The sequence below is a fragment of the Conger conger genome, chromosome 4 (assembly GCF_963514075.1).
Source record: "Conger conger chromosome 4, fConCon1.1, whole genome shotgun sequence".
NCBI classification, from domain to species: domain Eukaryota; kingdom Metazoa; phylum Chordata; class Actinopteri; order Anguilliformes; family Congridae; genus Conger; species Conger conger.
In genome coordinates, this window is record NC_083763.1 from 48,446,567 (window position 1) to 48,459,586 (window position 13,020).

The following is a 13,020-nucleotide window of genomic DNA, read 5'->3' on the forward strand; positions in this document are numbered from 1 at the left end:
ACAGGAGCTGTATTTTTGAAAGAGATTGCAGTAGTCTGCAATACAGTGAATACAAAACTATGACTTTGAAGTGTGTTACTCATTTTGGGGTGGCACCTTTTTATCTTAGAAAATGATTGATTTGGGAATGATTGGCATAATACTGCAGAATACTGTTCCAGCAATTAAAATTAAAACAGAGCCTTTTTTTGTTCACCATATGATTTCAAAGGTAGCTAAAATCACTGAAACTGAAAAATAATTATTTCACTGCTCGTTTGTTTTTAATTGGGTGCAAATGCTGAAAGTTGAAGTTCATAGGAACCATGTTTCACCACATTACATCTTACCTTAAATAACCTCCACAGGAAAACCTACAGTGATGCAGTTTCATTAAAATGAACTCAGTGGTTGAGGCGGAGATGGCATTTAAGTGTCCTGCCCTGTATATGTCAGTCTAATTAACATTATGCTCCTGTCTTTGCTGTATAAAAATCTATTGAAATGAGAATTTTAATTTTAGATAGTGGCACTTCACTTCCAGACTTAATATGCTCATGGGCCTATGTGTAGGTTACAATTTCATAATCATCCACTGAGGAGTGAATAGCAGGGCACCAAACTAAGTTTTAACTTACGTCTTTTTAACTAATGTCACTGACGCCTCTAACTTTTTCAACTGGTGGGACAACTATGAAATTTACAGGCCAACATTTTGACCTGGTATCGTACATTTAAGTTATATATTTCTCAACCTTTTTTGCCCCAAGGGACATGATAAAAGTATTTTTTTTAAATATAGTTTATATACTAATTGCTTGTTTTGTTATTTATTTAACTGAATACAGTAGTTTAAACTAATAAACAGAAAACCGAAAGATATTTTTCTACAATTGCATTGAAAGTAGGGCATCAATAGGGCAAAATAAATTGCACAATAGACACAGTGCGTACATTGAACCATTTCTTTCTCTCCAACAATGTTATTTTCTCATAGTGATTTTATTTATTTTTGGCCAATTTATTTGTATTAATTGTTGTTTCTTTGACTTTGTGTGGATTCTCTTTTGATTACAGAACCTGCAATACGGTTATTAAATAGGCTAATTCCACATCATAAAGATAAATACATTGCAATTTCATGATACACAGGAATAGGCTATCACATGAGGAGTACTGTTCAGTTTAGTGCACAGATTAATGAATTCATAGATTTTTTAAATCCATTTGGAAATTATTTTTGTATCATGCAGTTGTGGCGGCATGGATGGTGCAGTGGGTAGCACTGCCGCCTCACAGCAAGGAGGTCCTGGGTTCGAATCCCCGTCAGCCGGGGCCTCTCTGTGCGGAGTTTGCATGTTCTCCCCGTGTCTGCATGGGTTTCCTCCGGGTACTCTGGTTTCCTCCCACAGTCCAAAGACATGCAGGTTAGGCTGATTGGAGAGTCTAAATTGCCCATTGGTATGAGTGTGTGAGTGAATGGTGTGTGTGCCCTGCGATGGACTGGCGACCTGTCCAGGGTGTATTCCTGCCTTTCGCCCAATGTATGCTGGGATAGGCTCCAGCGACCCTGTTCAGGATAAGTGGGTTCAGATAATGGATGGATGGATGGATCATGCAGTTGTCAGATGAGAACTGTATTTGTTGCAGTATTTGCTGCATCATTTATGATATTGGGTACGCCACACAAGGAAGTGACGTTTAGAAATCTCCCAAGTCACGTATTATTATTTGAAGTGGCCATGTGTTTATTATAGCATTTAAATGCAAATTGTGTATAGAACATTACCAGGATATATGTCAATGTGAATCATTGATATCTAAAATTTTTTTAATACTAGGTTTTGAACTTGAACCAGTTGGCAGAAGACCCCAAATACAAAACCAACAAGCTGAGAGTGGAGAACCGGAAAGAACTGTTGCAGATACTGTCTAGGAGGTACTGTAGATATTAAAATCTCATATTTCCTCAGTGTGAGGTGTAATGGATTTATAACTGAAGGATAGATGAGTATTTCAAGATTTCAAATCATCTAATTTTTCACCAAAATCAAATCTGACGCAGATTTTAAGTATTCTGTAAAATTGAGAACTGTGCGATGTTTCCTCGAACTGCGCGATGTTACCCCGGTTACCACGCACCATCACATTTTTGTTGGCTGGATATATGTTGTACTTTTTGTAACTTTTCAAGACCTGATGACTTGCGCATACTTGCAGTCATTTATGCTAGTTATGATTTTGTTTTAGGCTATCCTTACTAGTCAAAAGGAATGCAGCACATTCCTGTTCTGCTATAAATAAAATGGACACATCTGTCCCCACCCCTCCCATCATTAGAAAAATCTTTGCTAGGCATTACCAATGCCAGTGTGCTATGTGTTTTCTCTTGAGATTCAAAGGGCTGAATAGCCAGCAAAGAATATCCTACACTTGACAAATGTTTATAGTCTACAAAGTTTTCAGAACACCTAATGCTGTTTTGCAAGCCCCTTCCTTTCCAAGAAAAATGATGTCTGCTAGACACAAACAAACAAAAAAAATCTAGTTTTTGTAAACATTTCATATTTGAAGGAAAAGAGCTGTGGCACAGTAGTGGATTAAGTACCTCCTAGTTTATATATCTTGGGGCTTGGACTGCTCTTGTCTATTAATGTAGTATGTGTGTGATGAATATGCATTTGTGTGTGCATGCACATGTACACCTTTGAGGAGTAAGGATAAAACCCACATTGTTATCTAGTCTGAAATATTTCTTTGCTTGGGGCAGGAGTGGTTGTATGCAAGCCTTCCAAGAACCACATGTGTCTTGCAGTTTTGGTTGTTGTTGACTAACTGGATCTAGCCCAGCTGTGGCCCCCATTCTCTCTGTCATTTCATAAGTTGTGGTGCACAGTTCAAACCGCAGAGACTTTGTTTGTTCCTAGATTCTCAGAAAAGAGCACAAGCGATTGGCTGGGAAAGTTTGAGGAGACCGGTGTGCCCTGCGGTCCAATCAACAGCATCCAGCAAGTCTGCTCTGATCCACAGGTCAGTCTTTCTCTTTTACACTCGCCCCCTCCAATGTGTTTATTTGCCAAAGATGAACTTTTATGACATCTGTGACTTTCTGAAGTATTCCCGTGTTTGCAGAAGTTTCAGAAATCCATTCGGGTAAACAATTATTCACAGTTGTCATTTAGGTGTTTCCACACCCCTTGAGAATTTTCATTGAGGCTTTCTTTCAGCTGAACTTCTGGTAGTCAGAAAAATGTATTGGTTCATTGCAACAGAGACGGCAGCACTGAACCTCTGCAGGCATTGGTTCATTGTGACAGTAGACTGAATGCAGTTTTGAAGATGAATAACAAAGCATATAAATATAAATAGATTGAATCTTAAACATTATATCATACGTGCAAAAAGGCAAACAGAAGGACAGCCCTGGAAACAAATAAGCTCAATTTCCCCCAGTATCGCCAATGTTTTTAGCCTGGAGCTGAACAACATGTATACTGTACTTCAAGAAGAGAAGGTGATGGTGACCACAAGTGGGAAACAATTAAAGCACATATGTGGAAACTGCAAGCAATGTCCATGGCTCCAGGCGCAAAAAGAAAACAGAATGGTTAACACCTGGTCCTTTGGAAAAAATAAATTAAAGGATAATTTGTAGGAGAATCTGCTCAGTACTAATTTAATTCCCTTCAGTTTTTTGTATAGCAGTGATAGCAATGATAAGAAAATAAAAACACATTGACTTAGTTGACTTTATATGCTCCGATAGAATGAAATGTAATGAGGGAACTATCTTAACGATTCCACTGGGCCAGCCTGCGAAAGATCGACTCCCCCTCTATAGCCAGATTTCCTCCCATCTTCCTAGTTCACACACAGCTTTTTATGGCCCAAGTTCTTCTCAGAGCAATCCCAGTGCAATGCGATAATTGTAAACACACACCTCTCCTCTCCAGATACAGCACCTGTAGCTGAGAAGGGAGAAAACACACACAATAACAATGCAAAGAACGAGCACAATCCATCTCAACATAAACAGCCAAGGACAAGATCATTTATCTTGCAAAGTCTTTACACGGACATGGAAAATATTATTAGTAATGTTTTATACTCATAACAAATATGGCCACTTTGTCAGGTACTGTGCAGACATGAATTTGTACTTAAGAAATGAGAACCATCTGGAGGACTGGATAAATGTTGGGTGTTCTAAAGGAACATGAATTACTGAATAAAACAATCCCTCTCCATTGTTAGCCTTACAATGAAACAACACTGAATTTATCGTAGCCTGCTGTGGCCTTTCTGCTCGACCGGGGAGGGGAAAACAATTTTGGGGTGGGTGGGGCAGGGGGTATATTTTGGAGCAATTGTGGACCTAGGGGCTAACTATCATGAGATGAGGCAACTATCGCAGGGCATGAATTTTTATTCTTCTTATTGCCCTTCATTTGGCTCCAATCTAGATGGTTGATGACCCAGATAGATTGCCCCCTCACCCTAGGTGACATACCTTCAGTATACCTGCACCAAGCTCTGTGATAAAGGCTATATAGGAGGATTGAGAAGAGGGATCTTTGAGTTTTCTGATGAAATATCTGTGAAGTATAATATGGTCTGTTTGTTTACTTGTTAGCATGTATCCAAATCAAAACAAAGTGGCAATGTGATTACATTGGCCTTCACTTTAATTGTTTGCATAGGAACTGTTTATACAGCCAGGCGGATTTGGATATGTTCCCCACCTTATTATACGTATGTATTTTGTTCTTTATTCCATAGACGGCTTGGTTTATAATTACAGAATTGAATTCCACTGAAATATAGCCATCATATGGAAAGTTCTGTGTGTTGGAAACTGGAAATATGAAATAACTGAACATTTGGACTTAATGTCTAAAACGTGCATTTTCACTCATCAACAGTGAAAAGATTGGCTTGGTAGTCAGAACAGCATTTTTCATAGTAGGACGTCCACTGGGGTTCAGCTCACCAAAATAAACCTTCTCCTGTTGTTTGGAATTGCGGCCAGAGGTGCATATGGGAGTCTTCCTGCTTGTCATTCAGTGTAATACGCAGCTCTTCCATCTCGCCAGCTGCGTGTTATGACGGATAATTACTGACCCTGGTGTCGTGTCACTGTGGGCCTTCCACCAGGCGTTGCAAGCAGACCCTTTCTGACCCAGCTAGTGTCAGGCCTTTAAATACACTCAGCATACCAGCTTTGTTTGAACAGATTTCTAAAGCTATTGTGATTTCTGCTGGTTTCAGCGGCCTGGGTTCTCTCATTGCTAATACAAAAATTCAAGCTGTACACTCTGTTCTCTCAACAAGGAAAAAGATAGTATTCTGAGGTTCAATGAGGTCATGTCAGTGAGGTCACAGCCTGCCAACCCGTCATCAGTAACTTGCAATACTCTGAAGAATTTAAGACGTGAACATGGAGAAACTTCAAATGAACAGGCAATTCATTGCTTTTAAATGTAGTTTACTTTTTGCATGCCAGTGTACTGTGAATTGAGAATACTCAACGTAATGATGCAGCCATGAAATGTAATATGGGACTGAAAATCAATATCTATGCATATGTACGGTTATGAATATTTTGGGTCTAAAGTTCTGTAGAGTGAATTGGTGTTCCTCATTCATCATCCTAAAAATTTTTAAAACCCATATAATTTGTCATTTTAATTTAATAGCGCAAAATAAAATACAAAAGTGATGATTTCCCTGAGCAGGCTTGTTCTGTCTCCACTGAGTATTGATAGAGAGGGCTGAAGTGGAGACTGGGAATGAGACTTTGGGAATGATCTGCCCTGAATTAGTCTGATTCCCCTTTCCTGGCTTTCCTATTGACCTCCCCGCCCCATCCAGACGGATAGCAAAAGTCTCCAAAAATGGTAAATGGTAAATGGCTGGCATTTATATAACGCCTTTATCCAAAGCGCTGTATAATTGATGCTTCTCATTCACCCATTCACACACCAACGGGAATTGGCTGCCATGCAAGGCACCAACCACCAACCATGAGCAACTTGATATCTCATCCTGATGTCATTTCTGAATAGTGTACCAGAGTGTCTGAAATGAAAAATATTATATATTTCACCTGAAATTTAGAATCTGTTTCTCTGTAGGCCAATTTAAATTGAACATTATCTTTTTAAAAATGCATTGTCATTCATGAATCAACATTTATTTTTGCATTAATTGTTCTATTACTCTGAATGAACCTTTATTAAGCTTTATTAAGCAAGTTCTTTTAAAGATGTTCAATACTTCTATTGAAGCAGAATTTTCCATATAATACAGATCAGTTCTTGGAAATCAAATACAAAAGGAATGTTATGGGTTTAAAACTGTAAGCATCATGTTCATGATCCCATAGTTTCTACTGGGATGTCTTTCTGTACAGCTATATCTATTGTGAAAATGCTACTACTGCCCATGATCTTTTTTTTTTTTTTACATTATTGGCATTTGGCAGACGCTCTTATCCAGAGCGACGTACAACAAAGTGCATACCCATAACCAGGGATAAGTTCGCTGAAACACCCTAGAGGGAAGTACAATTTCAACTGCTACCTGTACAACAAAGATAAGGACGAGGGCCTTTTTTTTTTTTCTTTTTTTTTTTTGAGAACAAAGAAACAAACAGAGCAAAAGTGACCAAAGTTAACTATCCAAACACTGCTTACCTAGCCAACTAAAAATACCGATACACAAAGCAAGTCACAGAGACAACAATTAAGGTTCACAGGGAGGTAGGGAGGGATGGGGAGAGGTGCTGCTTGAAGAGGTGTGTCTTCAGCTTGCGCTTGAAGGTGGGGAGAGATTCTACAGTTCTGACCTCAACGGGGAGTTCGTTCCACCACCGTGGCCAGAACAGACAGTAGTCGTGAGCGTGAGGTGGAGGTTCGGAGAGGGGGAGGTGCCAAGCGGCCTGTGGAGGCTGAACAAAGAGGTCTGACAGGGGTGTACAGTCTGATGATTTTTTGCAGATAAGCTGGGGAAGACCCTTTAACTGCTTGGAAGGCTAGCACCAATGTTTTGAATTTGATGCGAGCCATGACAGGCAGCCAGTGGAGGGAAGTAAGCAGGGGGGTGACGTGTGAGTATTTGGGAAGGTTGAAGACCAGACGAGCTGCTGCATTCTGGATGAGTTGGAGGGGTCTGATGGCGGACGCTGGGAGGCCAGCCAAGAGGGAATTGCAGTAGTCCAGGCGGGACAGAACCATCGCTTGGACCAGGAGCTGGGTCGAGTAGGGGGTGAGAAAGGGGCGGATTCTCCGTATGTTGTATAGGAAGAACCTGCAAGACCGGGTCACCGCCGCAATGTTCTCGGAAAGGGACAAAGAAATCACCTTGCAAAACTGGCCAGTTGTTTATGTGAAGTATACCCCTCCCAAAGTATACCCTTAACCCTGCATTGCTCCAGGGGATTGTCCCCTGCTTAGTCTAATTAACTGTAAATCGCTTTGGACAAAAAGAATCAGCTAAATAACTGTAATGTAAATGTAATGCACTGGAATTGTGGGCACATTGGGTTCCTAGTACAGTTAGTGAGTGGACTGCTTCTCTACCCTCCCTGATTATACCATAACTTCTCTTAGCCATTATCAGTTAAATCCAGTATCAGGTAAATTCCATCAATGCTTGAGTTTAGCTGTCTGGCTTTATTTTCCTCACAGCTGAGCATTTTATGAAGACTTTGTGTTGATTTGACTAGATTGATATCATTTGGGGATGGGGGTGAGGTACTTTTGACTTTTTACTTTTTTTACCTTGGATGTATGATTTTACTGTAAGGGTCCTTTAAACCTTGTGTGTTTTTACAATATAAATATACGTATAATATCACGGTAACATTTAGACGGGGAAAGATTCAAATCTAAGCATAGCCACAAAAAAACGTTTCACTACAGCCGCACCCCTCTCTGAGTCATCAGGCTGAAAGCAGTCCTGGCCAGAGAAGATCATTTGTCTTATATCCCCCTGGAATTCAGGTTCTCTGGATTTTCAGAAGAAGAGAGAGTGACGAGAGCAGAGGAGATGGAGAAAGTTAAGAAATGGGGAGGATTCATACTAATGAATCTTTCCACCCATCCGACACTCCAACAGTCATCCTCAATTAGTGTGAACAGCTGTTTGTAGGAAATGAATACCTCAGTGGGAATTTAAGGGTCTGGTAAATGAATACACTATACTGTATGCAACGTGTCCTGGATGAAAATGGATGATAAAAGAACCAAGGAATTAAACTTCTGGAATTGTTGACTTCCTGAATACATCAGCTCTGAGGTTGAATAAAGGTTCGGGTCATTTTATTAGTCCGTTTTGTAAACAGTCTGATTCTGACCGACAAGCAGCAATTTTTTATGTAGAGGTTAGTGTCTGTTGGTTTTTGTTAATGCATTTCTGCAGTTGGATATTTACTGAATCTATTCAGGTTCGATGCCTTGAGCGAGAGATATTGTACTCCCTGGGATTTTAACCTGCAAAATTCACATTTTTATCATTAATCTGCACAGTATAATTATGAATAGTTAATTTTAATATTGAATATTTGTCTGAGGTTCTTAATGCATCAGAAGGAATTTACAAGAGTCCCTCTGAGAAAATCAATTGGAATTGAGATAGTTCTGAAATAATTGTTACTTGAGGTCAAGTTTATCACCAAATTTAACCTTTAAAAAAAACAACATTTTTTTAATGTCTTTTTTTTTTTTTTTTTTTTTTACATTTTGTTGACATAATACAAGTGCCCTGGATGACAAAACAATGTTGCAATGAAAATATTTTCAAATATATATTCTACTTCATTTTAACTGAATGTCCCTTGGTTATGAGAAATACTGTAATAGGAAGGGACGGCAGAATTGAATGTCCCTTGGTTATGAGAAATACTGTACTAGAGCTCAGGGAAGGCAGAATTGAATGTCCTCATTTGAAGATGAAGGGTCTCAGGAGGTTATAAAAAGGCATTTTGTCACTATGACCCTTAGTTTAACCAATAATCAGTCCTATTGCTCAGACCTAACTGCGTAAGCATGTTCCTTCCAATTTCATAGCAATGTTCTGTTGACCAGTCTAGATACATACTGTATATAAGAGCTTCTGTTATAAAGTTTGTTCAAAATACTGAACACAGTATGTGTGTACAGTGGATTTTTTTTTATTTTATTTTTTTATGAATCCATGACATGTCACTGACGTGTCACAGACACTGGTAATGTCAAGGAATCGGGGACTCTGCTATAGCATTTTCCTTTAAAGCACCGGTTCCCAATGTAATAATTTTACCCATAGTGGGGTGATGCATGATTGACTGTAGCATTGTGGTGGGAGGGAGGATTTAAGGTTCCTCTGTCCCATTTCAGAATGGTGACTGCTCTGGTAAAGCTAGTGACTGCTGTATGTCTGCCCCACTCTGTAGTTTTTTCATGCTTTACAGTTCTGGAAATTTGACATTGTCAAGAAGGAGTGATGTAAAATGCAAGCTCTGTCCATGGGAATTGAACATTGGTTTCAAAATTTATTGAACACAGGTGATGCCTATAACACCAAACAAGGATGTGTCATAGCAATTCGAAGAGAAGGGACAATTGTAAATGCCTTAGGAATAATGAGCTTTTAGTTAAAAACATTTACAGTCACATCTAACTTTGTAGGTTTTCTATTTCCCCTGTGAAAGCATATAGGCATTCAGGAGATGAGCTTATAAGAAAATAAGTAGTATTGTGATGATTCTCTGATCTGGAACAGTTTATGCCTCCTTTCTGCAACAAAAGCATTTATTTGTCCAACTGGGACATGAACCCTAGGAGGTCCCCAAGGACCTGTGTGAGACTTGCAAATCCGCTCTGCAAGCAGGGCTGTGCATCTTCATGGCACTGTTAATGTCAAGACAGGGGCTTAAGGTGGAGCTGAAAGATGCATGCAAGTTAGCAAATGTTTTCCCTCTTGAGATGAAGCAGATTCAAAATGCCCTTTGTGCTTTTTCCACCAGATGCTATTTTTACTGGCTCCCCGTTCCTTCTCTCTCACACGTTTTGTTGAGAGAGCGTATTTAATAATCCGTAGTGCTGGCAGAGATTCGCACAGCTGTGCGGACAGCCTTGAGATGAGCTGCAGGTGGGGTTCCTCAGCTGCCGTTCCTTGGTTCTCTTGGCAAACGCCTTCCCATTTCCAGCCGCGTGGTTAATGCTAGATATCCTCCCGGAGAACCACGCTTCCTGTTTCACATTTAGGCACTCTAATAAACCAGGGTTGTGTGGGAGAGGGGAAGGATGTACCAGTTCATATAGAGTAAAGGAGCATCTCATATTAAGAACAGAGTGGGGATATTTATTGGGTGTACTACTTGTCCCCTGTCAGGCAATATAATAATGACGGAAATGTAATAGAACTCTCTGGAAAGGTTGACAAGGGTAGAACGCATGCACAGGGGTTTCTGGGGAAGAGATAATGAGGACCTTTGTGTGAACCGATGATTGATAACTGAATAACCCTGTGTAGTTGGCGGTCATATTGACAATAATGATGTCAATGAAGTTGCTGGTCTCTGAGGTAATTACACCAGAGTTCACTTATCTGCTGAGATTTGTCAGGAAGGAACATTGAACTTCTTCAATAATGCAAGGTATCTAAGCTGGTGGTGGAGTGGATGGCTGTGGATTTTTTACAGTGAAGATAGGTGTGATATTGAGCTAAGCTGGGTTCAGTCCATGCAATACACGCAGTGCCTCCTTGAAGCCTCTGTATCTTGCTGCCAATGTATGACTGCACAGTTCCTATGGGAATAGGGAGGTCATTCCACCACCGCGTAGCTAGGGTGGAGAAGCTCCGCAGATGGGACAAGCAAGAGCCATTCACATGGCTGGCTGAATGAACAAGTTTGCCTTTGGCATCAGAGCGGAGTGGTCGAGCTGGGGCGTAAGGTTAAATTATATCCTGTAGGTAGGGAGGGGCTGTCTTGTTGGCTGCAGCATAGGCCACAGGCTTTGAATCTGATCCTGGCAGCAACTAGCCAGTGGACTGACTTTAGCAGGGGCATGACATGTGAGAACTTTGGAAGGTTGAAGACGAGCCAGGCAGCCACGTTCTGGATGGCATAGGCTGGCAGAGTTGCAAGTAGGGACTTGCAGTAATCTAGTCAGGAGATGACCATAGCATGGACAAATAGTTGCGTGGAGTATGTCATCAGGTATAACGGCAGTGCCCCACCTGTTGATCAAATCTATTTATCTGTCCATTACATCACATAACCTTTACCTTATAAGCTATGAGTGCACCCAATCTATGCAGGAAAGTGTACCCCACCCCATTACGGAGCCACCAAATGATGCATACATATCATGATCATATTTTGATAGGATATAGTGCCAATGTCCATGCTGGAAAGATTGCTTTATTTGTTGCTTTATTTCAAAAACTAGATTTTAGGGAGATCATTTGTCAGGTGGTACTCTACAAACTGGTACGATCCCTTTCCTGATACACGTTCATTGTCTTGAAATAATCAGCTTTTGAGTGTCAGGTCTAACAATGAACCAGTAGGTAAGACGGACCCAATGTAGTCTAGCAATGTTGCTTAACAAGTTCTTTGGGGAATAGCTTCAGACTGAGAAGTGAAAGTATAGGTCTTTAACACCACTGCAAATCTGCCACAGTACACAAATAGACAAAGCACACAAATGAAAATTCCTTGGGACCAGCCTTATCACAAGCCTTCATAGAAAAACCTAGTGCCAGTCAGTTGAAGTGAAAGCATGCCTTTCAATATGGAGGATGCTGGGCTCTTTTTGACAATGCCGATTTTGAGAAAGGTGGGGCAGCCTGTTGCCTAGTGGCTAAGTCAAATGACTGGGACCCGGAAGGTTTGTGGTTCATGCCCTGATGTAGCCATAATAAGGTCTGCACAGTTGTTGGGCCCTTGAGCAAGGCCCTTAACCACACATTTCTCCAGGGGGGATTGTCCCCTGCTTAGTCTAATCAACCGTTAGTTGCTTTGGATAAAAAGTGTCAAAATAAATAACAAATTATTAATGCATGTAGTTTTGATAAAAGATTAAAAAAGGAGTGGCCGTATGTCTTTATTTGACTTTAGGTTATTTCAAGTTCCCATTCACCATATACATTTAGCAATTGTATGAGAAAATATGAATATGTTTCATATGGCACCGATGTGCATTTCACTGTGTACCAGCTTTGGTGAAGTTGACCTCCATTAGGATGGGACTTTCCTTAAATGACCTGCAGCCTCTGTCCTTGACACTGCTCATTATTTCTGTTAATATCCAGCCCTTCCAAGAGACATCTGTTACTTTTACTGGTTGGTTTTTTTATATTCACTGGCAGCAAGCCTTCCACTTGTCAGACTTCAAAATAAGGAGGCGGTTGCATACTCCTATACTCTCTCTCTGTCTCACATACACAAACACAAACACACACACACACACACACACACACACATACACACACACATACACACACACGCAAACACACAAACAGAGGAGAGATTGCAGCCTCTTCAGATGTCAGCCTTGTTTCCACTGGTGTTTTGAGTCAGACCTGAGTTGAATCCATGCCAAGGATTTTGGCTGGATGGTTAAAGATGTGGGAAATAGCTCCAGCTGTTTTATTTGAAGTGAGTGAACTGTAGATATTAGGAATTTAGACTCACATGTGGATCACATTGATCTACTACTGCAAAGTGTCTCTTCTGTAGATACGTCTGTCCCTCCATTTCCTGTTTGTACTGTAGCATCAGTGATACCAACATTGCAGGGACTTCAATTTAGTATTTCAGTATAATGTTAAATGTTAACACACTTTAAGTACATTTTACTCTGATCTAGTGCATATTGTCCACATTGGACTCATTTAACCTCTGTTAGAATTGAATTAACATTGAACACGTGTTGCAGATTCACTATTCACCACAAGCATTATATCATTTTTTTATCTCTCCATGGGAGGATCTAATATTTACAAATAATGACATTAAATTATCCTGCTATAGATCAAACTTGCAATCACTGA

General features: G+C 40.2%; 1 protein-coding gene across 2 annotated transcripts in view; it reads left to right on the top strand.

Annotated features, from left to right (window-relative positions):
• sugct (succinyl-CoA:glutarate-CoA transferase) overlaps nt 1-13,020 on the top strand; it is a 113,678-nt gene that overhangs the window by 44,366 nt on the left and 56,292 nt on the right. For both annotated transcript variants that reach the window (XM_061239924.1, XM_061239925.1), the window contains 2 exons: nt 1,821-1,918; nt 2,907-3,009. In XM_061239924.1, coding sequence (XP_061095908.1) covers nt 1,821-1,918; nt 2,907-3,009 — 201 coding nt within the window. The remainder of the gene's footprint in view (nt 1-1,820; nt 1,919-2,906; nt 3,010-13,020) is intronic.